At 51.1% G+C, this 23424-nt stretch overlaps 10 protein-coding genes across 10 annotated transcripts; 4 read left to right on the top strand and 6 right to left on the bottom strand.

Annotated features, from left to right (window-relative positions):
• Positions 1–212: 212 nt before the first annotated feature.
• On the top strand, positions 213–1524 carry AA0111_g3630 (hypothetical protein; the record flags this gene model as incomplete). The annotated part of the gene is made up of 4 exons (XM_028649538.1): positions 213–243; positions 295–442; positions 518–884; positions 931–1524. The coding sequence occupies 4 exons, from the start codon at positions 213–215 to the stop codon at positions 1522–1524; spliced, it is 1140 nt and encodes a 379-aa protein (XP_028508831.1).
• A 1678-nt stretch (positions 1525–3202) lies between these two features.
• AA0111_g3629 (hypothetical protein) lies at positions 3203–3616 on the top strand (the record flags this gene model as incomplete). The annotated part of the gene is made up of 2 exons (XM_028649536.1): positions 3203–3440; positions 3501–3616. The coding sequence occupies 2 exons, from the start codon at positions 3203–3205 to the stop codon at positions 3614–3616; spliced, it is 354 nt and encodes a 117-aa protein (XP_028508964.1).
• A 427-nt stretch (positions 3617–4043) lies between these two features.
• Positions 4044–4962, bottom strand: AA0111_g3628 (hypothetical protein; the record flags this gene model as incomplete). The annotated part of the gene is made up of 3 exons (XM_028649535.1): positions 4044–4567; positions 4640–4874; positions 4933–4962. The coding sequence occupies 3 exons, from the start codon at positions 4960–4962 to the stop codon at positions 4044–4046; spliced, it is 789 nt and encodes a 262-aa protein (XP_028509070.1).
• Positions 4963–5550: 588 nt separating this feature from the next.
• Positions 5551–8316, bottom strand: AA0111_g3627 (hypothetical protein; the record flags this gene model as incomplete). Its single annotated transcript, XM_028649534.1, has 1 exon — positions 5551–8316. The coding sequence occupies one exon, from the start codon at positions 8314–8316 to the stop codon at positions 5551–5553; it is 2766 nt and encodes a 921-aa protein (XP_028509071.1).
• A 1521-nt stretch (positions 8317–9837) lies between these two features.
• AA0111_g3626 (hypothetical protein) lies at positions 9838–10320 on the top strand (the record flags this gene model as incomplete). Its single annotated transcript, XM_028649533.1, has 1 exon — positions 9838–10320. The coding sequence occupies one exon, from the start codon at positions 9838–9840 to the stop codon at positions 10318–10320; it is 483 nt and encodes a 160-aa protein (XP_028508965.1).
• A 313-nt stretch (positions 10321–10633) lies between these two features.
• AA0111_g3625 (hypothetical protein) lies at positions 10634–12102 on the bottom strand (the record flags this gene model as incomplete). The annotated part of the gene is made up of 3 exons (XM_028649532.1): positions 10634–11367; positions 11429–11858; positions 11917–12102. The coding sequence occupies 3 exons, from the start codon at positions 12100–12102 to the stop codon at positions 10634–10636; spliced, it is 1350 nt and encodes a 449-aa protein (XP_028508966.1).
• Positions 12103–17843: 5741 nt separating this feature from the next.
• AA0111_g3624 (hypothetical protein) lies at positions 17844–19059 on the bottom strand (the record flags this gene model as incomplete). Its single annotated transcript, XM_028649531.1, has 2 exons — positions 17844–18263; positions 18715–19059. 2 exons carry the CDS (start codon positions 19057–19059, stop codon positions 17844–17846), a joined length of 765 nt encoding a protein of 254 aa, XP_028509083.1.
• A 372-nt stretch (positions 19060–19431) lies between these two features.
• Positions 19432–19614, bottom strand: AA0111_g3623 (hypothetical protein; the record flags this gene model as incomplete). Its single annotated transcript, XM_028649530.1, has 1 exon — positions 19432–19614. One exon carries the CDS (start codon positions 19612–19614, stop codon positions 19432–19434), a length of 183 nt encoding a protein of 60 aa, XP_028509072.1.
• Positions 19615–20995: 1381 nt separating this feature from the next.
• AA0111_g3622 (hypothetical protein) lies at positions 20996–21628 on the top strand (the record flags this gene model as incomplete). The annotated part of the gene is made up of 1 exon (XM_028649529.1): positions 20996–21628. The coding sequence occupies one exon, from the start codon at positions 20996–20998 to the stop codon at positions 21626–21628; it is 633 nt and encodes a 210-aa protein (XP_028509073.1).
• A 102-nt stretch (positions 21629–21730) lies between these two features.
• Positions 21731–23375, bottom strand: AA0111_g3621 (hypothetical protein; the record flags this gene model as incomplete). Its single annotated transcript, XM_028649528.1, has 3 exons — positions 21731–22315; positions 22364–23103; positions 23159–23375. The coding sequence occupies 3 exons, from the start codon at positions 23373–23375 to the stop codon at positions 21731–21733; spliced, it is 1542 nt and encodes a 513-aa protein (XP_028509074.1).
• Positions 23376–23424: the final 49 nt, after the last annotated feature.

Genomic DNA, 23424 nt, shown 5'->3' with positions numbered 1-23424 from the left:
CTCGCCCAGATCTTTTTGTCAGTATCAGAAGAAAGTGAGCAGTATGCTGCTTCCAGAAAACGTCGCTGTCGCTGCCTCCTCTTTCGCTGCCAAGCAGCACGTGTTTGCTCGTAACAAGTGCACCTGCCTGAGCACTCTCGCATCTCACCACACATCACTCTATTCCAGCTGTCCATCCGCACCACACGCACCAGAGCTTTGAAACTGACAACATGGACGACAAAGGCCCCAAGTGGCGTCTCGGTGGGTTCTGAGCGCCATCTCTCACTCAAATGTTTGGTTAACAATCCATAGAGCAAGCTAATAGTGGTCAAGCGATCTGCAACCAGGCAGCCTGCAAGCGCAACAAGGTCAAGATCGTGAAAGGAGAACTACGTATTGGTACTCACACGCTGTACGACGATGGAGAATCGACTAGGTGGTACATGGCCTGGCGCCACTGGTGAGTAATCTATATGCATCTGCAATCCTAGAGGCCTAGAGTAGTGGTCAGCGAAACGTACTAATATGGCTTTAGGGGCTGCGCTACCAAGCACCAGATCGCAGGTTTGAAGGAAATCACCGGAGACGACCCAACAAAGGCACCAGGCTATGATCGACTCAGCCCGGAGAGTCAAGAACAGGTCCGGCTAGCTTTCGAAGAGGGAAAACCTGTCGACAAAGACTTCAAGGGCATACGCGAAGACCTAGCCAAGGACGCTCGGAAATACGCTAAAGAGTACACGGATGTGAGCTTCTACAAAATCGACGTCGCTCGTCGCGTGTGCGCTTGCCGTGGCGGCAACTGTCTCGACAAGAATGTGAAGATCACGAAGGGTGAACTCAGGCTAGGCCTGTCCATTTCGTTCGACGGGGAGCATGAAACCATGGTCTACAAGCACTGGGTGAGTCCTTCTTCAATGCTCATGCAGCAAGACTAACGTCGACAAGATATGCATGTCCACCTATGACCTGGAACAAGTGTTGATCCGGGCGGGCGAGGACTCAATCGACGGCATCGATTCTCTTCCTATAGACCTCGAGGAAGTTGTGACCAAGACTTTCGAGACGCGCAAGATCGTCGAACCGCCAGAGCGTAGAATCGAGTCACCCAAGAAGCCAAAGAAGGTGAAAGCCAAGAAGCCTGTTGTGAAAAAAGAGATGGAGGAAGAGGATGCTGAGGCTTTTGAAGCTACGACAAAGGTCGAGGAATCAGAACAGAAATTGGATATGAAGCCAGAAGATGCCGCTTCTCCGCCACTCCCTGCAAAGAATGTACCAGGGATGAGAGACCAGGTTGCAGAAATGGTTGGTTCACCGAAGGTTGCATCTGTTACTGTCAAGATGGAAGAAGCAGAAGGAGATGGCTCCGTCAAGATGGAAGATACTACAACTCCAGTTGCTGAACCCAAAGCTAAGAAGTCGCGAGCGAAGAAGCGTTCTATAAAAGAGGTGGATGCTAGCAGCGAGGAAGAGCCTGAGTACATCCCCAAGAAGTCAAGGAGCCGCTCCATGCCATTCAATGGAGCAGTTGGCCTCGTGTAGGCAGAGCTCTTACGTTTCACAGCAAACATACGATGGAGAGGAGATTACAGGAAAGGCGTGGCGAGGAATACGAGAACGACAAGGCAAGGCAGCGTATGGAAGAAAATGTAACAAAAGCATATATACATAGCTGAGACAATCTCAAGTAAGCCTCCTCCTGATGAATAGATGTACTAAGATTTCTCTGATCTTCATGTGACTATCAACAATGGTCTCGAGCTTGTGTTCACTTCGGCCGAGGACACATAGTAGGGCGACTTTTCACCCTCCTGTCATACAGGGATTAGAGCCGACTGCCTGCATGTCTCCAATAACCAGGTTGTCTGGTCTCGTAGGATGTCTGCATATGCAGGCACACCTAGGATGCGAACCTGCATTTATCCGGTAATCCTACCATGACGTCTAGGTTCAAAACCCACGACTGTACCTATCTCAGAGTCTGTCTGGAATCAAAGATCGGATAGCCTGGCTCATCACAAGGTGGTCATATCGTTACTATAGATTACTTGTTGGGACGTTTACCTACACAGACGGAGGATAACATTTTTTGTATGGAAATGCAAGCCAAAAATGTGATGCGGTAAGCGTCAGCAGCAGTACACGATAGGGTCGGCCCGCCAAGTGCTTGTGACCCGAGCCCCAACTTGTGGAAGCTTATTGAGACGCTGAGAACATCAGGCTGCTAGCCAAAGTCGTAGAACCTCCCGCGATATCAGCATCTCACACGAGCTGACTTTCACTTACAGAGCAAGCAAATGATCAACGCAATGATAGCTCTCTGTTGGATGCGAACCACATCGCAAGACGGACTTTGGTTAGTGTTGACGAACCAACCACGTTTACACTGGACTCTGTCTCTGTGAGATATTGGACCCTCTTCGAATCCTTTGAGGGTTGATGTTTTCTGGGTCACAGTTTATCACTGAATGCATGACAGACGCGCGTTCAACCTTAGCACGTCGAAGCCAAACAGGCACGGCTGAACTAGATTGAGCACCGCCATGTGTGATATCTAGCAAGGCTTACAGTCTTGCTCCTTGGCTCTTACAGTCTTCAACGACCTTTGGACTTTTAGGCTTGCTGGATGACGTAGCAATCGTGCGGCTCTCAGGAATGAATTTGACGTGGCCGCCTGTAAAGGTAGGTGAAAAGACTTCCTTGATGATTTATGCAATTCGTTTTGTATTTCCAGGAGTCTCCTATACTCGTGAGATTGCTCCGACGAACATCACGCACTGCCTAGAACCCGACCGGCTTACTCTGTGTCCGACTATCTCCGGGCTCATATTCTTCATTCTACAAGTAAATCATTTGCTAGAACACACCAACATCGACTTATCTAGCTCACTAGTATCGCTTCCAGTATCTGACAGTCGCTTTGACACAGTGCTGACACGATTGGTCATGCGTGGGGTACGCCGTGAAGCACTGTACATCCAAGCTCTCATCACCAACAACATCAGCACAAAAAAGGATGTTGCTACGTCTTCCCAATATCCCGAAAAGATGTTGGTGTCTCACCTTATCAGACTTTTAGAATGAATTTAGCATTTCCCGGGGGATGGGCACAAGTATAAAAAGGCATTTTCTTTCCGCTCTTCATCAATCTCATCTTCAGCTCACAACCACAACATTCCATCTCCACTTTTCCCTCACTCAAAATCATTTTCTTGTCAATATGTATGCCCTCACCATCATCGTTGCCGCCCTTAGCCTGGCTACTGCCTCTCCGGCTTCAGATTTCGCATCTCGTCAGGTTGCTGCTGTTGCCTCTGTCGACCGCTTCACCGGTCCTGGCTGTACCGAAACCATTTGCAACATAGCCGGCTCTGGCGATCTTCGCGCCGGATGTAACACCATCACTGACTCTTGCCAAGGGAGCTTAAAGCTAAACTACGCCAATGTTGGTTGCAAGGGTAAGTGTCTTTCCGATGAAAAAAGGAGGTTGTCTGGGTATAGCAGCTGATTCTAAACAGTGGCCATCTGGACCGACGCGAGTTGCACTAGCGTCACCCAATTTGCTAACGTCACTACGCCTGGCCAATGCTACGCTCTTGGCCCGCCTACCAAGGGTATCTCCGTTACCTGCTAAAGTGTTCGTGGTAGCACTTGGTGTTTCACAGAACCAGGACCTGTTCCTCATTCCAGAGCGTGTACGAGGTAGAGCACGATCTTCAGAGTAGACTTTGCCGCAAGGCACGAGTAGGCTACGTGACTGTTATCCAACATAGCGGTCTGATGTAGCAGCTTGTAGCAATTCAATATACCACCTTTCGTATGGCTATCTGAGATTTGCGTGTGAAGGTTTGTGACAATTCTGCAGATAAGGCTCATGTTCGAATCTAGGTATTGGACAATGTTCACTAGTGCCAGTCCTCTGCGTGTTAGAATTAATGCTTTACAGAACAGCGGAAGACGTTTGCTATCAAATAAGAACATTGCCACTAAGAGAAATCAGTCACATCGGGAGTTGTAGAACGAAAATATGTTGCTGCCTACGAGCATCTATCTCTCTTTTTTCAGAGCTTAGCTCCAACAACGCTGCCGCCATCAAGCGCAATGGTAGCGCCATTGACGTAAGAACCCGCCCGGCTCGAAAGCCAGATACACGTACCCGCAACATCTTCCGGGCTACCAATTCGCCCTAATGGGATACCGCTCTCAATGACATCTTTGAATTTCTCTAGTGTAGCCTTCATCATCTTGCTTTGGAAAGGACCACAAGCAATCGTGTTGCTCGTAATACCGCGCTTGCCCAAGTGGCTCGCCAATACTCTGCTCATGTGGTGAAGACCGGCCTTGGAAGCGGAGTACGCAAAAGTCTCGAGGGCGGGGACGCGCAATCCATCGACGCTGCCAATATTGATGATGCGTGCTGGGGAGCTCGGGGTAGAAGCGGCTTCGAGAAGGGGTGTGACAGCTTGCGTGAGTTGAAAGACACGTTTCAAGTTGAGGTTGAGGACGCGATCCCATGCTGCGGCGGGATACTTGTCGAAGGACTCGCCCCAGTTGCTGCCGCTGTTGTTGACGAGGACGTCGAGCTCTGCAATCTGTTAGTTTCTGCCACATTGCGGTCTCGATGCTTTCTCTTCAAGATGAGATGCTGAAGACATACTTCCTGCTCGTTTCTTCAACTCGTCGGCGATGTTCTTGGCGGCATCTTCTTTGTAAAGATCTGCTGCGATAAAGTCGGCCTTGCCTTTCCCGAGCGCGTTCAATTCTTTGCACGCTTGCTCGCAAGCCTTCGCGTCGCGCGACGATATATACACCGTAGCGCCATTCTGAACGAAACCCTCGCTGATCATGCGGCCGATGCCTTTTGCACCGCCTGTGACGAGAACAACCTTGCCCTATGTACTCGTTAGTTGTCAATTGCAAAAGGTAGAGTCCATGTCAACGTTGACGTACTTTGACATCGAAAAGAGAGCTGTTATCCATCTTGAATACCTGAAGATAGTACAGGAAAGGAAGATAGAGCGGAAATAAGGATGAGATGAAACATCGCGACAGACGGGTAGAGGGTCGTCATCGGGGGTTCGCCGGAAGCTGAAAGCTGGGGTTGAGCCGAGGCTCGGTAACTTATTATTCCGCTGCGTTCTTGAACTTCCGATCGGCCATGACATCACGGGAAGCAGACCCACTCAATTCTAAACATCTCAGTGCATTATCAAAGTTCATTGATATCTATCACTATGCTGGCTTGATACCCTCAGGGTATCGTCAGGCCCAAGTATCAGCTAGTAGAGCCATCAGTATTTCTCAACCGTAGTTATGGCCTACCGCAGCACAATTCCCATTAATGCTATGTGCTTTGTCATGCCTTAATTGCATCAACGACGCGACTATGTGGCTGTCCCAGTCCACCGTCGACAAGCCTGCATGTGCACTTTTCAAGAAAGGACCGTGCTTGTCAGCCAACTCGCTGTCTCCGATCACAGACAAGGGAAGCACAATGTCAATGAAGCAGAGGTAGTAATGATATTTTTGTTTCTTCATTGAACGTAGATAAATAGTCCCATTACAACGTCACTCATAAGTATACCAGCTCTTTTTCAGTTCCCTCATTGCGTCCTCTGCCTCCGCATACTTCCTACTTCCCTTTGGTGCATCGCCCAGCCACTCGGCTATCTGTTTCCTGTTCTTCATGTACTTAGCCTCCGCCCTCTTCCTCTCTCTGGCTTGGCTTTTGAGATATGAAAAGTCGTCATATTTGAGCGTTTCCCTCCAAACCTCGCGCATCCTCTTGCTCCACAGACAGCAGCTTGATCCGACATCTGGATCCTCACCAGGCACTAGCTGAATCGACTTGTTGAATAGATGTGGTATAGGAGACGTTACGGATTTGGACTGGGTGGCGGGCCAGATGAGCTCATCATAGCATTGCTCACACACTGTAAACTCGGGTAGAGAGGGGACAAAATGCCATGGTTTGCGGAACAAAGTCCTGGACCTTGCACACTCGCCCTTGAAAGAGTTTTCCCGGATCAACTTGATGAAGCGATTCAAGTCGGGTAGTTGGCCGGACAATTCAGCCTCCCTGTCAAGTTCCACGAGTAGGTCCAGGTATTTGGCGAAGCGAGAGGAGCTTGTACGTAAGCTACATGTATCCGAAGAATCGATATAACCACGCGGAATCTTGGTGAAGCAACCCCGAAGTGATGGCAATAAAGCCTCGATCATTCTCCTATCACTTGAACATATAGCAAAGTTGGCTATATGGGTGCCGTCCCGTTGATTAGGAATGCCGTACCAGCTGACATTACGTTCTGCGCCGGCTTCACGATCTCCAGGGCATGGACTGACTACATAATCCATGATATCCGCGATTGCATAAATCAGATCGAGTGATGTACGACGTTGCTTTACTGTAAGTAACCATGCAAGACGTGTCCAGGGACTGCTAAAATCACAGGTCCGCTCGGCCGGCCAGTCGCCCAACCATATCTGTCTGAAATCCACGTCAAAAGGCGTTCCAGCAAAGACGCCTTCGTAACAGCTAGGGCAGATGTTAAAGTTCTTGTGGCCTTGTAAAGCATACCAATCATCATAAGGTCCAGATTTGACAGATCTTGGGCAATCAGGGAGCGGCCTGTCCATAGAAGCAGTCCTCCGAGACGACCTATCACGGCGGCCGTCCTGTGAACGAAGACTATCCGATCTGGTCCTTGTTGTACGTGCCGACTCCTCTACTATCTCAGGGTCTTGTCTCCTAGACCGGGAAGGCAATTCTCTCGTATATGGTGAGCCAGGAACCGACGGCGAACTCGCTCTCGGAATATCCACATAGCTGTCTCTTGGCGATCCAACAGTCGAGTGATCAAACTGATAGTGCTCTTCTGGCGGCATGAAGACATCGATGAGCTGATCGTCTATGGGATATGGTAAAGCAGAGTCGGAACTTGATTGTCTCGCCGGGGACGGACTGTGAACATCGATTCGAGGCCTTGGAAGCGGCATGGTATCGTATCTACCATATCGAGAAGGCTGTCTTGATCTGTCGCTGGTGGGTGCGGGAGGATACGTGGAGTGCCAATCCGCCTCTGATATGGGTACCCGACCACGGCCTGGCGAAGAAGGCTGGAATGTCGTTGAGAAAGACAGGGGAGAGGCCGGTCGAGCGCCACCGCGAGAGGATGGTCGAGAGTCTGGAGGAGAATCGCGTAGGCGTGTGGGTAGTTGAGGTGAGGGTGCGCGCTGCGATGGTGAGCCTGGTCTGGATAATGGGCGCGAACTGTTGGCGGAGATAGTGTCGACAGGCACAGGTCTTGATTTTCTTGTGCTGTTCAGCGAGGACGAGGATGAGCGCGGTGAGTGAGCATTCGAGTATTCCTTTGAGGAGCCTGACGAATCACCCTTACGTATCGTCGGCAGTGGACGCTGTCCAGAATCCCGCCGATGCGATTCAGGCCTCTCGTGTGTCTCGCGCAGATTTGTCCTTAGGTCCTCCCGTTGTAGGTCGCTCTTCACGAAGCTGTAACGCGCAGGCTTTCGTTCGGTTCGCAGGTGGGTAGTGCTGTCGGTTTCGGATTCGGAGTCGAAGACGTACTCCTTCTTGGACGATCGCGACGTCGTGTAGGAGTTGTGCCGGCTTTCACTTGGTCTCGGTCTCGAGGGGGTCATGGGTTCTGGAGAGCGCATGTACTCGGCAGTAGACGGTGCGGTAGACTCTTTCTGGGGCTTGGAATAGCCGTAGGGGGTCCTCTCTCGTTCGACGAACAGAGGGGGGTCCGGGACGTCAGTGTTGATGTGCGACATGCCCCCACGCTCAGCAAAACTCCTCCGGCGACGGTCCCGAAGCGTGCTGGTCGTATGCGTGCCATGGTCGTCTGGGCTGTTCTCAGACACGAGCACAAAGCGGCGGTCATGGTCTTGTACGACTCTCGGCTGCTCGATCTCGTCGAGGAGCGAGTCCTGGTCGACGGTGCCCCGCGTGTTGATCGGCGGCTCACCCTCGGCCTGCCCTGACGACCCCACAGACGCCGGCGCCTCTTTTGCTAGCGCCTCCCTCTCGTCCTCGACACTTGGAGACGGCGGCCATGTCCTCTTCTGCAGGTGCGGCCTGTATGAATGCGGCGCCGACTGTCGGGGTGGGGAAGTGCGGGGTTCGTAGGCGCTGTAGGTGTTGTAGGACGACGTATATGGGTTGCTTTGGCGCATGTCTGCCAGCTGCTCGCGAGCCTCAGCTAGAGTCTGGTCGTGCCGCGAGTAGGCATAGGCAGTGCTGTCGCGAGATGTATAGTGAGAGTCATGGCGCGGGCGCTGGTAGTACCGGCTGTCGTATTCGTAAGACATGTATTTTGGTACGGGAGAGATGGTCAGGCGAGCAGTGTCAGACTAGTGGCTATCTTATGCATTGAGCTCTGGCGGTTGGCTAGGGCGGCTTCAAGAGTATCGAGATGGAATTCGAGGGCCGGGCAGGTATACATAGCGCGGCAACAACGGGCATGTTGGACGTACAAAGATGCTTGGTGACGCATGGAGCCCCGTCTGTGAATTGCGGGTCGCGCCTTCTTCGCGCAGCGTCCCCACCGCTGGCGGACCCTTATTTGTTCGCTTCATGTTCCCTACACGACGCCCACCGCCTGTTCGCCCGTCTTCGCCTTGCAAAGATGCCCAGGTAGGACCTTGCAGGTACCGTTACGATATCATCTTCTTCACTCTGCGCTTGCTGGTGCCATGATTCACATATGGTACTTTTGGCTTCTGTACGATACAAGTGCCGTATTAAGCATCGGACGCTCCCTCTAGCACCTTCTGAACCCTTGCCCCAAGCAAAAATAGCAGTATTCGCCATCATGCTACGATGCAGTGACACTATGACTTCACAATACGTAAGTGCACTTCTTCTCTTCACATATCCCTATACTTAACATGCCGCACTATTGGCGCAGACGTTACGCTACATCGTCTATGAGCCTGCAACCCTTTGTGCGCCACCTCGATATGCTCAGGGGCAATCTCCCCAACTTTAGGACATTTCTTCAATCTGTCGTCTTCTTCTATCAGTGACAAGTACAGGTACTGCATGCTTTCTTCAGGTACCGAATTTCCCCCTTGTCGCACAACCGGCCGCCTCCGGAAAAGCGGTAAACGGCACTCTAACACCGCCACATTGTCTGCAGCCACCCTCACTAGCCTCGTCACGCGCCTCACCACTTTCTTAGCCCTTTTACAACCATATCAAGCGCAATTGTCACAGACAGCGCGCTTTCGTTCATAATCGACACCAAATCATACCACGCGGCGCACAATACCTTCCGAAGTCGTCGACCGACCGGTCACAGTCTGCCTTGCGTCTCAATCTCCTGCTATTAGTACTTTGGCTAATCCCACCGGTAGCCCAAGGCCCAGTGAAGCTCTCACCGGGTATGCGGCTCTGCATGTGCATCAAGGAATACACTTTTGAGCTTCTTGCGATCACGTCAAGGACTAAAGATCTGCTAAGTCATCCGCGTGATGCATGTAGCTGCAGGCAGTGTGGCTGTGCAAGGCATCTTTTCCGTAAGCGACCGGTGACGGAGTACGTAAGCACCGATATAAAAGGGAAGACTCGGGAACATGAGGTTGACGAGATCTCGATATGGACAGCCGTAGTGGTATCTCCGGTAAATCCAGTTTCCAAGAAAGATGAGTTATTTCCTCGTCGTCTTAAGCCCGATAACTCCACTTGCAGTTTCACACAATGTATTCAAGGCATTGAGAAAAATCGTATCATTGCAATGACACAGGTGAAGTATCTATATAAAGCATGGCAAGACTTTAGATATTGTAGACCAAACCGCAGACATCATAATCTTTGTATTCATTACAACCATGGCCGCCAAAGCTCACCTTTCCAACCTAACCACCCGCGAAGCCATAGCCGACACTCTCCACCGTTGCATCCTAGGTCTCGACAGTAACAACCGGTCTATGATGGAATCCGCCTGTCTGAAAACCCCTGAGATGACATTCATATATGGTCCATCGGGCAACCAAGCCACTTTGGCTGGCTGGGATGCCATCAACCCCATGTTCGATCGTGTCTTCGGCCTCACAACCACGCATACTGCAAGCAACATACGCATTGAGCTAGAAGGAGAAAACGCGAGTACGGCGCGAATGACGGCACATGTCATTTCCTACCACGTGAGAGGGGAAGAAGCGTTTGTCGAGGCCGATACCAGTTACACAGCGAGTTCGTTGTACGACATCGAAGTAATCAAAGACGGCAATGATCAGGGACTGTGGAAAATCAAGACATGGAAGGCTACAATGTTGTGGACAACTGGGGATATCAAAGTGTTGCATCCGTAAGGACATAACTGCATATCGGCTACATAACGAATTTTTCTGCTATCGTTCTTCCAATATCATCATCTTTTTTGTCGTCTTTTTTATAACATAACGAGATGTTTATCGCAGAGAAACATGTTTCTAATCCAGACGCCGGCGCCGAACCAACATGCCCTATTGATCGCTATTTCCGCAGACCAAAATGTCGGGCGCACATGTGCTAGGGTATCAAAAGCAGCTGGCACAGAGCCAAAATGGAAATTGAGAAGAAATCGCTGGATGTGGTCTGGGATTAAGAAGATTAACAAGATAGCCTGGTCCTTGATTGCCGAGCTTAGAAGTAGTTGCCCTTGGGGATGGCGCAGAAGATGCCGACGGCCACGGCAGAGATGATGAGAGCACCGATGATGGCCTGGATGAAGATGGTGTCTTGGATTTGGCGGAGAGCAGGTTCTTGAACCCAGACTTCGCGGTCAAACACCTTTCGGATAACATTGCGCTTCTCATATCTGGCGACCCATGGCTCATCTTCCCAGGAATTGCTTGATGCATGTGAGTCGATGCTCTGGAAAGAGTCGGACTTGATGTCATAGCTTTGCGGCTCGTCATCAGATGCAAAAAGCTCCCATGGACGCAAATGTCGGTGATGCATGCCGTGCAAGACCACACACATGCCCTTCCATGCTGCGATCAATGTTGAGATACCGATGAAGAATCCGATGAGAGAGATGACGCGCCATGCACGACCGGCACTGCTAAGAGTAAGGATGATCGCGACTATCAAGCCGGCCACAATACCGAAGATACCGAGGCCGCGAGCGAAGATGACACGAGGACGGTTGCCGTTGCAAATGGTCCAGCGGATGAAGTTGGGGTGCGCCTGGCAACGGAGCGACCACTCAACAGTAGTGATGATGTCACTGAATGCGGACGGGTGTGTCGTGTTCTGCAGAGCATGCAACAGTGCTGTGCGCTCTTTTGATGAGAGATTCAGCTGGCGCGAACCATTGTCGGCAATGTAGATGGAGATTATGCGATTGATCTCTTCCCGGTAAGGCTGGACAGATACTGTGGCGGATGAGCGATTGGACACTAGAGAAGAGAGGAGATTCGCAAAGGTTATACTCACGTGGTTTCCACTTTAGTCCTGCGTTGTCAAACGCACCAGCAGCACGTTGAGTGTGATCAACTTTGCCGGTGGTCATGCTCTCATCGTACGAGTCAAGAGAATACTCGCGCCCAGCAGGCTCGACACTAGTAGGTGTACGAGGTGGGGTGAAGAAGGGGTTGTTGCTGCCCTTCTCCGATTCAGCGACCTTGCCCTCGTTGGCAAAGTCGGTTCCTTTCAAGATGGCTGCAGCGCCGGCATTGAAGTTTGCTGGGACGTTTTTGGCGTCAGAGTTCTTTTCGCCACTCCACTCGGGAGACAGAACCCTCTCGCTTTCTGGTAGCGCATTGAAACGCTTGACGTAGTCGCGGTACCAAAGGAAGAATTGCAGATTCTCTGCCGACAGTTCAATGTATTTGAGGAAGTTCATAAAGTCACGGACCGTGCAGGGCTGGCAAGAGTCAGCATTGCTCCTCGTGAAGGTGATGCGGAGAAGAGTGGGCACTTACAGGGCAAGCACCGCCTGCGATAATGGTGTCAAAGGACAAGGCCTCGGGAATACCGTTGGACATGCCGCTGCTGCCAGACTTGACTGATTCATGGATCGACCTTCGCTGATGTTCACTCGAGTTGGTCGAGGCAGTGCCAGGACGAGGCACACGCTCAGGACGGCGATAGGACAGTGAGTAGACCATATTGAGCAGCCTCTAGCGTCAGGGTCTGATCAAGAAGGAACGTGGTGATGTTGCGGGGCAGTGACGACAACGCTTGTCAAGTCGCGTGGTCGTTTGTAGGTGATAGGCAAGAGCAACCGTTTACACGCACCGAGCCGCGTGTAGAGATGGAATGCTATATACCTACTCGATCGATGGGGCGAGTGGAGTACCGGGTCCAAGCTAAGGGAAGGCTGGAAGAGAGCTATTGGGGTAGCCGTCCAGTAGTTGCGCACAGAGACGACCTTTGTGTAAGACAGGTCGTAGCGCGGACCTGACTAGTGATGGCGAACAAAAAGTGGAATGGAGGTAGAGGAAGTTTGCGCCGTGCGTCTCGAGAGGTCAAGTATGTAGAGATGATGGGGTGTTTATACCCGACTCTCGGCATGGCCGCATACCCATGCCCATCTCGGCCAGAAAGCGCTTCATTTGTGACAGGCACATGGCTCTCCACCTCTACTGCTTCCTGCCGCGTACGGGCATTCGCCCAAATGAGAGTCGGCTGTAGCGTGGGGACGTCAACGCCTGGTTGCACATGGGATCCTCGAGGTCGCCGACGAGTAGGCGCGCCCCACAGCAAGCGTAGACTGCAGCACCGCGACAGATGGCAGAGACTAGCATACCGGGACATGAAGATATGCACTAGTGCCATGCGCCGTGAGGAGTCGGTAATCTGGGCAGAACCCGTGTCGATCGTCTGGACCCGGGCTTAGCCCCCTACCACATTTGCAAATCTCTACCCGGTTTACCAACCTTCTGGCTGTGTAAAACACACCATGGCGCCGACGATCAAATGTCACATTGCGATACAGCCGTTGGGAAATGAAGACTCGACACACCCACCTTGTCAGAATGTCTTGGTGTTCTAGTGATGCAAGGGATACCTCAACGTTCGCAAGTGCGGGTGGAGAACCGAAGCGAGCGACAATCACGATGCTACTTTGAGAAGCTACAAAAGCTACAAAAATGCGGAGTGACGTTCTCTCAGACAGCCACAATGTTCTTTTAGACAGCCACGAATTTCATAATTGTACGCGATCGACAGTGCATGCATAATGCCAGGAGCAAACGAACGCCAACACTCCAATCGGCAGCCGTCATCGTCGGGATTAGCGGTCAGGATGCGCGCATGCAGCCTTTGCCTGCGTCGCGCTCGGCCTCGAATCGTCACCACGCGTACCAAACTATGCGACCACTGCTTCGCTTAAGCCTGGCCATTCTGCAACACCTCATCGACAAAAAGTTTGCTTCGCGCTCTCACCACTTAGAGTTGTCTTGTGGCTTGCGAGTCATTGCGATAACGTTGAACCGGTGGATAAGGCAAAAGCAGAGTTGATCGGATCCCAGCCCGCTGCCAATCTGGTATGCAGCAACGGCAGAAGCAAATGTGCCGCCTACGACATACCCAAGCTACAACCGAGATGGGGGAAAACGCCACCATGGTCAGGTCCTTGGAACCTCCAAAGTCCGGACTCCTTTGGTGCCAGGCTGATAGAGACAAATGGGTATTACTCGGTGGAATATGTCGCGCGAATCCTATATTCCACTCTACCCCTATAAACAGCATCATCTTCGGCGATGCATGAAGGGCCTTTTCTGCCGACACCCGTCTACGTCAAAGATGAATCGTGGACACCACGTCTCAACACCTGCGATGCCAGCACCAGATTCTGAGGATAGCCGAAAGTCAAACCCTGTCCCCGCGGAATGTTGATCGATCATGTGGCTACGAACAAGCGTACGAGATGCGAAACTATCTGTAGCAAGCCCCGATCGTGGGTCCCTTGTGTTGCGCGATGGTGCTGGGCTGTTAGCTCAAACGCTTCGTATACGCCGTACGATGGTAGAGATGTAGCGCTAGAGCTTAGATCCGCCGAAACTTTAGAATTTCAGAACTTTGACACTGAGTCGCAATGGGTCATTGACAAAAGCGGATTCACATCTTCAGGGATTTCCTAAACGAGGTATGTGAGACACGATCTGCAGTAGCAACTTTGTACGCGTCCTACGATACTCGCCACCGCAAACGTTCAAAATACGATCTCAAACCTCGTTAACATCGCGCAGCCCGCTACGCATTTGGTCGGTCAAATTTGTCAAATCGCTCAGGCCAACAGCCCCCAATCAGTGGGACTCTCGATGCTAAGATCTAGGCTGCTTCTAGCGGCACGCGCTTTGGCCTCGCCGATTGGACTCAACCCACAGGTTGGGAAATTGACGCGATGTGAGCTACGCGTGGCTTGTACCTCGGCGCATTGGACCCTGTGCATCCAGCCCGCGAACGGGATGTGTTTGCATGGAGTTGTTTCTTTCTTCTTCCCGTGCAACGTCTTCGCTATTACTTCCGAAGCCCTGGATCTGGCGAATGCTTTCTGTCGTACCGATAAGATGGGTTCAAGCCAGGATTGCTGTCGTATATCTTTGCTAATCGACTGTATACCAGGGAGCCTATGGTGTAAGTCTCTGTACCCCGCTGTTCGGTATCCCTTAAACGTCATCGACCAGCAACATCCTCCTTGAGGAACTTCCACGTCGCAGCACCGAACGTTTCAACAGACGAACAACCGGAAAGAGGGCATGTGTACGCGACGACAGCGGGAGGCTCAGGGGAAAAACTGATGTTCGCGTAGACTGGCATGTAGCGTGACGCCTCCAACAAGTGAGCTTGTGTGACGTGATTGGTGCACTGAGCGGCACATGGGAATCGCGCATATCGCTGGCCCGTCTTTTGCAGAATCCCATGCCCTCATCTCCGTCCCGTGCCCACATACGATCGTGGGCTTCCTTTCGACCTATATCCAGCTTCCAGACAACTTAAAGGACTGACCGCATTGTGGCCGATGCTGCAGAAGCTGCTATGGAGTTGTCGGAAAGCGGCTTGTATGCTGAAGAGCTGACAAACACAAATGCAATCCCGTACGCCTGGCGTTCTTGGTGGGCGCCAGCGATATATTAAACAGGCAGGTAGCTGGGTACGTCTGCTTGGTCTAGCGATAGAGACATCGGTCGCGAGCCGAGTCTATGCGTTGCAGTCCGTGAAGGTGAGTGCACAGCTCGGTGCACGTTGCGTCAATGCTGAGCGATAGAGGCAATGACAACGTGTCGATGAATCTATATTGAAGGAACATTCGGTGACATCTGCCACGCTAACCAATTGCATCCGACGACTGAAGGTGACACGAACGATTAGAAATCATCGTCACATTGCGATAGTACCACTGGTGTGTACATCTCACGGAAGCGTAGACTCGCCAACTGCCTTTCGCAACGGATTGTTCGACGAACGATGATCATGTCGATTTCCAATGGCGATGGCGTGTTGTGATCAGAAGAGCATGGTATTGCATAACTTTCAACCTCTATTCATCTCTCGTGTTCCTTTCAATTCTCCCTTTACTGCACTCCTCGCGTAGAAAAGGTTTCTCGTCCTTGCACGCCGTCCACACATGCCGAACTATCTCCCTCTGGTCATAATATTCGGAAAAGAGAGGTGAGCAAACGGAGACTCATGGTGAATGAGACCCTTAGAGACGTTCCATTCTTCGAACATGTTTTACGCAAAAAGCCCTTGACAAACAAGTTGTTGATTATCCAAATACTTTACTCTTAATGCTATTTCCTTCCATCTTCGCTCTACACATCGTCCAAATGGCACCTTCCTGGCGGGAACCTCAACATGCCTGCCGTACGCCGATCACTCTGATAGAAACTACTGATGAGCAACCGCTCTCCCAGATTCCACGATTGGGGTTCCAGGTCCTTCATTATCACAGATCTTCCTTGGATCCAGATTCCGCGCTCATCGTACATTCTATCGGCATTTATCACACCTTCGCCCTCGCCCAAGCGGTAGCCTTGTCCGAACTACAGCGTACATTAAACGATTGCCTTCGCATAGGATATCACGGCCGCTATTGCGACCTGATCGATTGCAGTTCTCGGGGGTTGATCACAGTGTGCAAGGAGAGTACGATGGATGGTTATATGTTCATGCGCGAAATTCCGGTGAGCGAGTTTCGCTTGGAGAAGCTCAACATGTCGCACGACGCATCACAGGCAGGGACATGTCTTACAAAGGAGACCAAAATCAACACACAAGTAATCGACACCGCATGGCCACTCGTTAGGCTGCCCGCCACACCGGAGCAGCACAAAGAACCAATAACTCCGAAACGCATAGCGAGGCGGGGAGAGCACGTTGTGATGCACGAGCCTGCTCCGTTATCTCCGCAATTCCCTCCACTAGGTGTCCAGTTCGACGAAGAACGTCAGCCAGAGTGGCCACAGACTCGCATGCCATGGTTCGACCGGCGGGACGATGCACCGTTCCGTAGACCGGGCCAGACGCCATATGCGCAAGTCATGGCCTTCTCGACAGCTGTGCCCACTTCATCTACATGTTCTATTCGATTGGGATCTAGGCACAGCAGCAAGTACACAACATCAGCTTCCTAAGAGCCGAGCAACATATAGCATGAGAGACATTGTCTGGTGCGTGGGAGAAGAGGTGAGATAGCTACGTTAGTAGATAATCAAAGCAGCGTCTTCAGAAGGGCTGCCGATTAATCGTTGGGTACGATCATGATTGGAGATGGTTTATTCGGTACTTGAGTTTAGTACAAATGGTTCACATGCTCGTACAAGGGTCAGAAGCTGACTATTCAGAATGCACTCGAGGTACCAATAACATTTTTGCAGTGAGGAAAGGGCTTGTAATGACGCTGTGTTTGACTGCTGTAATTACAATGTCGCTGCACCCTTGAAACCTCTTCCCCATGTTTGGTCATCATGCTCTTTTACAATCCCTTCCGAGAACCCACTCTTCCTGTAGGTTCTCGCCATAGACATTCTCCCGTCCAGTCAATCTGTGACACACTCCCTACACACTCAAAATTCACAATACCAGTCGCAACAAAATCCACACCCTACTCTAGCAAATCCTCACTTAGTCACTTTTCTTGGCGCCACCGCCACTGCCTGGACCCCTGGCAAGTGCACCCCCGGCACGTACCGCTACGACCCCACCCTTACTACCATCGAAACGTGTGCTGTGTACGGCTGGATTTTAGTTTTACTTTTTAGATCGAACACTTGGATCACCAATGCCGTTGACGGTGTGTTATACTGCCATGATGCTTCAATTTAAGGCAGCATGTGCACTATGGGGTTGAGTATGACGATACGATTGCTTGCTGTGATGCAGCGAACTTCATTACGCCGATTGGAAAGCAAAGGAAGAGCGCTCGTGTATTCACGCGAGGGTGCTTAAGTGGCTTACATGGGAAGGCTAATGCAGATTTCAGGCTAGCACATTCAAGTAGTGAACTGCGTTTTGCCATGCTTCGGTATCTGCTACTCCTGAAGATCTTCTCATATATACAAGGCATGGGTGACGAATGACTTAGTCTACTGAGCCTCCACAGACCAATCGGTAAGCATCAGCAACTACTGCACGTTAGAAAGAGGGTGTGTGGGGTTGCACAGACCATCACAGGTGTGAGTGGGGCTTTGCGGAAGAGGCGCCCAGCGAAGAAGCAAAAAGGATGCACAAATGTGGAGTACTCTTTGGTAAATGAGATCTACAAGATCTACCTATCGAAATAGCAATTACACTGAATTGGCTGACGCGTGATCATGTGAGCAACCGTCAATGCTTCTCTGACCAGTTGGTTTCTGCGTTGTCGACAAAAGCATAGTAAGACAAAGGAATGACAGGGTGTGATCTACGCGCGAAATGCCTTGAAAGTCGAAGTAACAGCCCGTGTCGCATTCAAGTGCCCTGGAAGCGCGGGGATCCAGTCCTCATCGCCGATGTCTTCGATGACCTTACGCGGCACGCTACAGCTGTTCATCATCTCCATGCTTTGTGTTTTCATAGACGAGCATCCAACGTAACATTCTTCGTCCATGATCTTCTGCAATGAGTCGTCCTTCCATCCGAAGATATAGTCGCCGTGATTGCCGTACCCGGTATGGTCACTGAAAGAGTAGACAAAGGGCTGGCTACCGTCTTCTGGCCAGAGCGAAGGGTCGTTGAACGGTGCGGTTTCGTAGATGACTTCGTACATGAGTTGAGGCATACGCACGGGATGAGAAGTTGGACAAGGGCCTTGGCTTTCAAAAGTACCAGATACTGGATAGGCCTACAGTACATTAGATGGCATCATCCCAAGCGAGGTAGGGTCTCTTTTACCATGTGCGCCATGTGGTCTGGTGAATCTAAATCTTTACCATTCCAACAGCTACTATAATCAGCACGGCTCTGGCATCAAGGAGATATGTCATTGCTCACGTTGGAAATCTCAAGTTAACCATGATGCCTGCTGGACAGGGCTTGGTAGGAAATGCTTTAGTCTCCGGAAAGCGGGTGCCTGGGTTTTGCAGACATGTGTACGTGAGTTGTGGGTACCTATCCGCTTCCGATTTTGTGGTTGCGGTTGGTGAACCGATTAGCATGCGAAAGCCCGGTTGAAAAGCTTTCACTTTCGCCTTCTGCTGGTAGTCGGCAAGTTGGTTCTGCATATAATAAACGGTCTTCATAGGCGGGAACAGTCAGTACACGTCCCTTGTCTGGTTTGTGCTTTTAGGACTCACCATGCCACCATTCTGGCCTTCGAACCCTGCATTGCCTTTCTGACTGACGCGCTTATAGGTTCCGTTCCTTGCGCGAAAATAGAGAGAAGCGGTCCAGTAGTTAGAAAAATCGTCTGCAGGCTGGCAAGTGGTGCAGGTGGACATTGCTGGTGGATCATGAACATCCGGGCTCATATCAGGGACGAAAGAGTTTCCTCCAATGATCTGGTGGAGATGAGCTGACGGAGCGTTTCCAGGCTCAACCAAGGGATCGAGACGGTCTACCACGAGCTGCGAGCACCCGAACCGGATGAGAGCATGGGTCGGGGCAACGAACGCCAACGCGGTAAGAGACTTCAAGAGCATCTCGAGCTAGTTTGTCGTGAGCTGCAGGCAAGTATAGAGAGATATCTTTGCAGGAGCTACTCCGACTTATGTGTTCGAGAAACATCAACTCTTCATAACAGAACGGAAGTAACAGACGACGCTACGGACGGGCCGCAGCGCAATTCATTACTCCGACTGCATGCTTCAACCGATAAGGAGATGAGTGCTACCAATGCCTAGCTCGAAAACTACATTAGCCCCACCTAATATATGTGAACGATTGTCGAATGTACTGTACTGTTCAGAGCAAGTGCCGGGTTTGATGGATCAGCGTTCATTTGGGCTTTGTCGAACACATTGGAATCAATTTTCAGATCCCTGCAATTGTGAATCGAATAAGTGACATCCAGCTCACACGCTGTTATCATTCGGCAGTCCAGAAGGGGGATATGTTGGCTGATAACCCGTAATTGTTGGGGTCCACTCGCTACTCAGTAAAACCGCACAGGATCCATGAGAAGAAAGCGAAGATAGTAGCGAAAGGAGGATAGCGCAAGTCTGAGGGACATTCACACCGTATGCCATAAAAACCATGCGAGCGTATCATACACAACTGTATATGACACAGGACAGATGCGAACTCCAGCATGATCTTCCGCGTAACCGAGTTGACCCCACAGACCGTGCCATGAAGTAGATTGGTATGCGGGGCATCAGCCCTAACAGCCACATATTTTCAATCGACCTTCTGTTTCTTTGCTTAAGGTTGCTAAGGAGCATAATCGGTCATAATCTGTAGCTAGCCAGCTGTGTAAAGGGCAGCATAGGAATCTTGCGCGGCGAGGTATTGCTCGATCCAGGCATAAGTGGCTCATGGGCGTAGCGGAGGGCATAACGCGTATCGCGCGGAATATTGTATCAAGTGTACGGCCGCGGAGTCCTCTACATGGTATAGATGACCTGTGGGGAGATGATGCCCTATCCATGGAAGTCTTAGTGGGATGGTAGGTGACAAGTGCCCGACAGAATGCTTCGCGGCGCGATGCCGGTTGCGCCTACCCGAAAACGGCATAGGCAATCCGTAGACACGTGTCAGCCCAACCATCAAACTCACCGCTTGAGCCTCATTTCCATCACGATCGCTCACTAGATCCTCCAACCTGCAGAAACGTAGATCTCAATGCAGGACCGCACCAATGATAGCTCTTGGAAATTCAGGGCGCTGTACCAAGGATGCAAACGCTTATGTCTCACGTCGACTCTGCAGATGAGCCCCACGTGTGAGGGTGCTCCCACGGAATGACTCTTATCGTACGTGCGCGATCGTTGAGGCTGTTGACAAGGCTAAACTTGGATGCAATGATCTTTTGCAGACCGCTCGGTGATGTCTTCCCCATAGCGGTGTGTTGTCTGGAGTGGATCTCGAATCTGGGGACGCGACTATATAGAATTGAACCTGTACTTCGCACTTTGAGAACGATCGATACATCTACCCCTACCGTCATATTGTTAGATTCACTTTTTAATCTTCGTCATTCGAACACAGCACCATGCCCATCATGTCGCCTCACGTCATCACTGCTTTTCAGCAGTACCTGAGATGGGATAACGATATCAAACGACACCTCGATGCAAAAACTCGGGCGAGAACAGTCTCAATTACAAGGAGTAGCCGCACTGCCTCCATGGAAAGACAAGACCAAAACGTGTGGCGCCCGAGCAACGTGAGGAGGAACTCAGCGGGGAGTGAATGGTCAGTGTAAATGATGGGAGGTATGGGCCTGAGTTGGAGAGGTATGTCTCACTCTCACTCTACAATTCGAAGACACTTTAGCATGCTTCACCATTCACTATGAGCATATGGCAAGCCTTGTGGCATGACAGAACTCTTCGAATGAGACAGTTTTCTTGCTCAACCTCATCCTCGTCCAACCTCTGAGAGTTTCATTCTCGAGCATCACAAACTGACAATCAGATGCAGAACACCACAATCAACTCCTACGGCATGATCAGAAACCCATACCTTGACTACCTGTACCAAGGCCAGTACGATTACGAGCTCCTCAACAACATCAAGAACAACGCCAACCAGCACATTGGCGACTACAAGGCCCTTGCGGCTAAGCCACTAGCCCAGCACGATGCTTTCCTAGACACTGTTAGGGACCATGCTTACCACGTCCCCGCCTACTTCGACCGAAGCGAAGCGCCCAAAAATACACATGAGCATGCCAGAGAAGAGGTGAAGCTCGAATTTGACCCTCCACTCAGCCATTATGCGGAGCTTAGAGGTGGTCTGCCGATTGGCTATGTCTGGATCCCACCAAGTTCTCCCGAACCTGAGCCTATGCCACGCAAGGCAACTCCGGAGGAAGACGTCGTTCCCGTCACTCCGTCAAGGCCAGTCAGGACTGTGACTACTATTAAGAAGCCCAAGAGGAAGAAGACTGTCATTTTCGCCTTCAGCCCTTTGCAAAAGAAGCGCAAGCGAGAGACTACCGCCGAGTACCATATGCGCTTCACCAGTCCGCTTTCGGAAGAGCTGTCGGATGCGCCTAGTGGTTTGCTGACACCTGAGCCGAGAGAACTTGTACTGCATCGCAGGTAGTAAGTGGGAATGATACGTTCGGTGGATATCGGTGGACAAGACCAAGTGGTAGATCAGGAGTGGGAGAGGTTACTACGTATAGGAAGTTGGCTGATAATGGGGCTATAGTTCTTTCTTCCCATTTGCCTTCAATGCCATACCCTTTTGTCTCCTCACACCCGCAAAGCCTTCTAGTATACCGATCCACATCTGAACCAACGTGATGACTATCCTAGCAACGTGATCTTTCCATTCAAGGAGTGGTTTCCTTCCACGCATGAACTTGGCATCTATTACCTCCCAACCAGCATCACCTCCTAATGCCTCTCCAACCTGCAATCCACTCCGACAACCATCCTCATGAAAGCCATAACCTGTCCATGCGCCCGCGTACCAGATACCTTGCTTTCCTTGAATCTCATGAAGCCGATCTTGCGCAAATACCATGCGGGAGTTGTACAGTGGGTGTCGGTATTGGTAGGTTGCATGAGTCAGAGCCGGAGAGGGAGGATGTGGAGGATTGAGAGTGACAAGTACGTTGTTGTAGACTTCGCGCGGGATATGCTGCAGAGTGTTCATGTCGTAGGTCAGGCAGACGGTCTCGAGAGCACCCGAAGAAGTGGTCAGGTTTGCGTACGATGGGGCTTTAGATTTGGACGTGGTGATGTAGTTCCAGGCGGACCAGGCTGTGCGTCGTTGGGGCATAAGCTAGACATTGTTAGCTACACTTGCATATATGGGACATTTGAAACTTACTGAAAGATCGGAATGCAGGTAGGCTGTATTCGGCGTGGTCTCGAATGCATCCATAATCTCCTTCTCTGCCACTGTCGCGTCGTCACCTAGCATCCACCTCGTCTGATCTCCGTGACAAGCAAGCACCACTTCATCGAATACCTCCGTCTTTCCCTCTCCTTTTCCACCCAGCCTTAATTCCACTTTTCCGCTTTTCCTAGTCACAGCCAGGACCGGTGTACCAAGATGACCTTCACAGTTTCCAGCCAACTCTAACACAGCGTCGATATATTTGCTAGATCCTCCTTCAACGGTCAACCATGGCGGTCTCTCTGCAATTGTGCTGAGCAGGTGGTGATTCCACATAAACCGTACCAACGTCAATGCCGGGAACTCAAGAGCACACTTATCGGCGCCGGTACTCCATACACACGCAGTCATTGGAATTAGATAATCGTCTCTGAACGCGTCTGAATATCCTTCTCTTTCAAGATACTCGCCAATGCTCATCTCTGTAGCGGCGACAGCTGCAGGTGAGCCTGGAGTGATGGCCAGTAGATCCAGAGCAAACTGGTTGAACCGGACGATGTCGAAGATCATGCGCCAGAACGAGGGTCTGAGTGCATTTTCAGGTTGCGCAAAAAGCGAGCTGCCTGACGTGCCAGACCATTCAAAAGCACCAGCGTCACGAGATATCCCAAAGGTCATCTCTGAGGCTACAGTCTTGACTTGCAAAGCTGATAGAAACTTTATGAAATTTGCTGGGCTTTGTTAGTACCGAGACAACACGGGCGCAAGTTATGGCAGGAGACGAACGGTATGTAGCGGTGTTGAGAACGATGAAGCCCGTATCCACGGGCGTGCTCTTGCCATTGTGCGTCCATGTCACGGTGTTTGTATGACCACCAAGACGTTCCTCTTTCTCGAAAAGATGCACCTCATGCTGGGTATTACGGAGTGCATAGAGGGCGCTCAGGCCAGATATGCCACTACCAACGATGGCTATGCGCTTCTTTTCCATCTTGCCGCTCATGATCAACTAGCGCGTATCTGTGGCAGGTATACTAACGGCCAGGTACACG

The sequence above is a fragment of the Alternaria arborescens genome, assembly GCF_004154835.1.
Source record: "Alternaria arborescens strain FERA 675 chromosome Unknown contig_6, whole genome shotgun sequence".
Classification (NCBI taxonomy): domain Eukaryota; kingdom Fungi; phylum Ascomycota; class Dothideomycetes; order Pleosporales; family Pleosporaceae; genus Alternaria; species Alternaria arborescens.
Note: the sequence above shows the minus strand (reverse complement) of the source record. Positions and strands in the feature narration are given on the sequence as shown.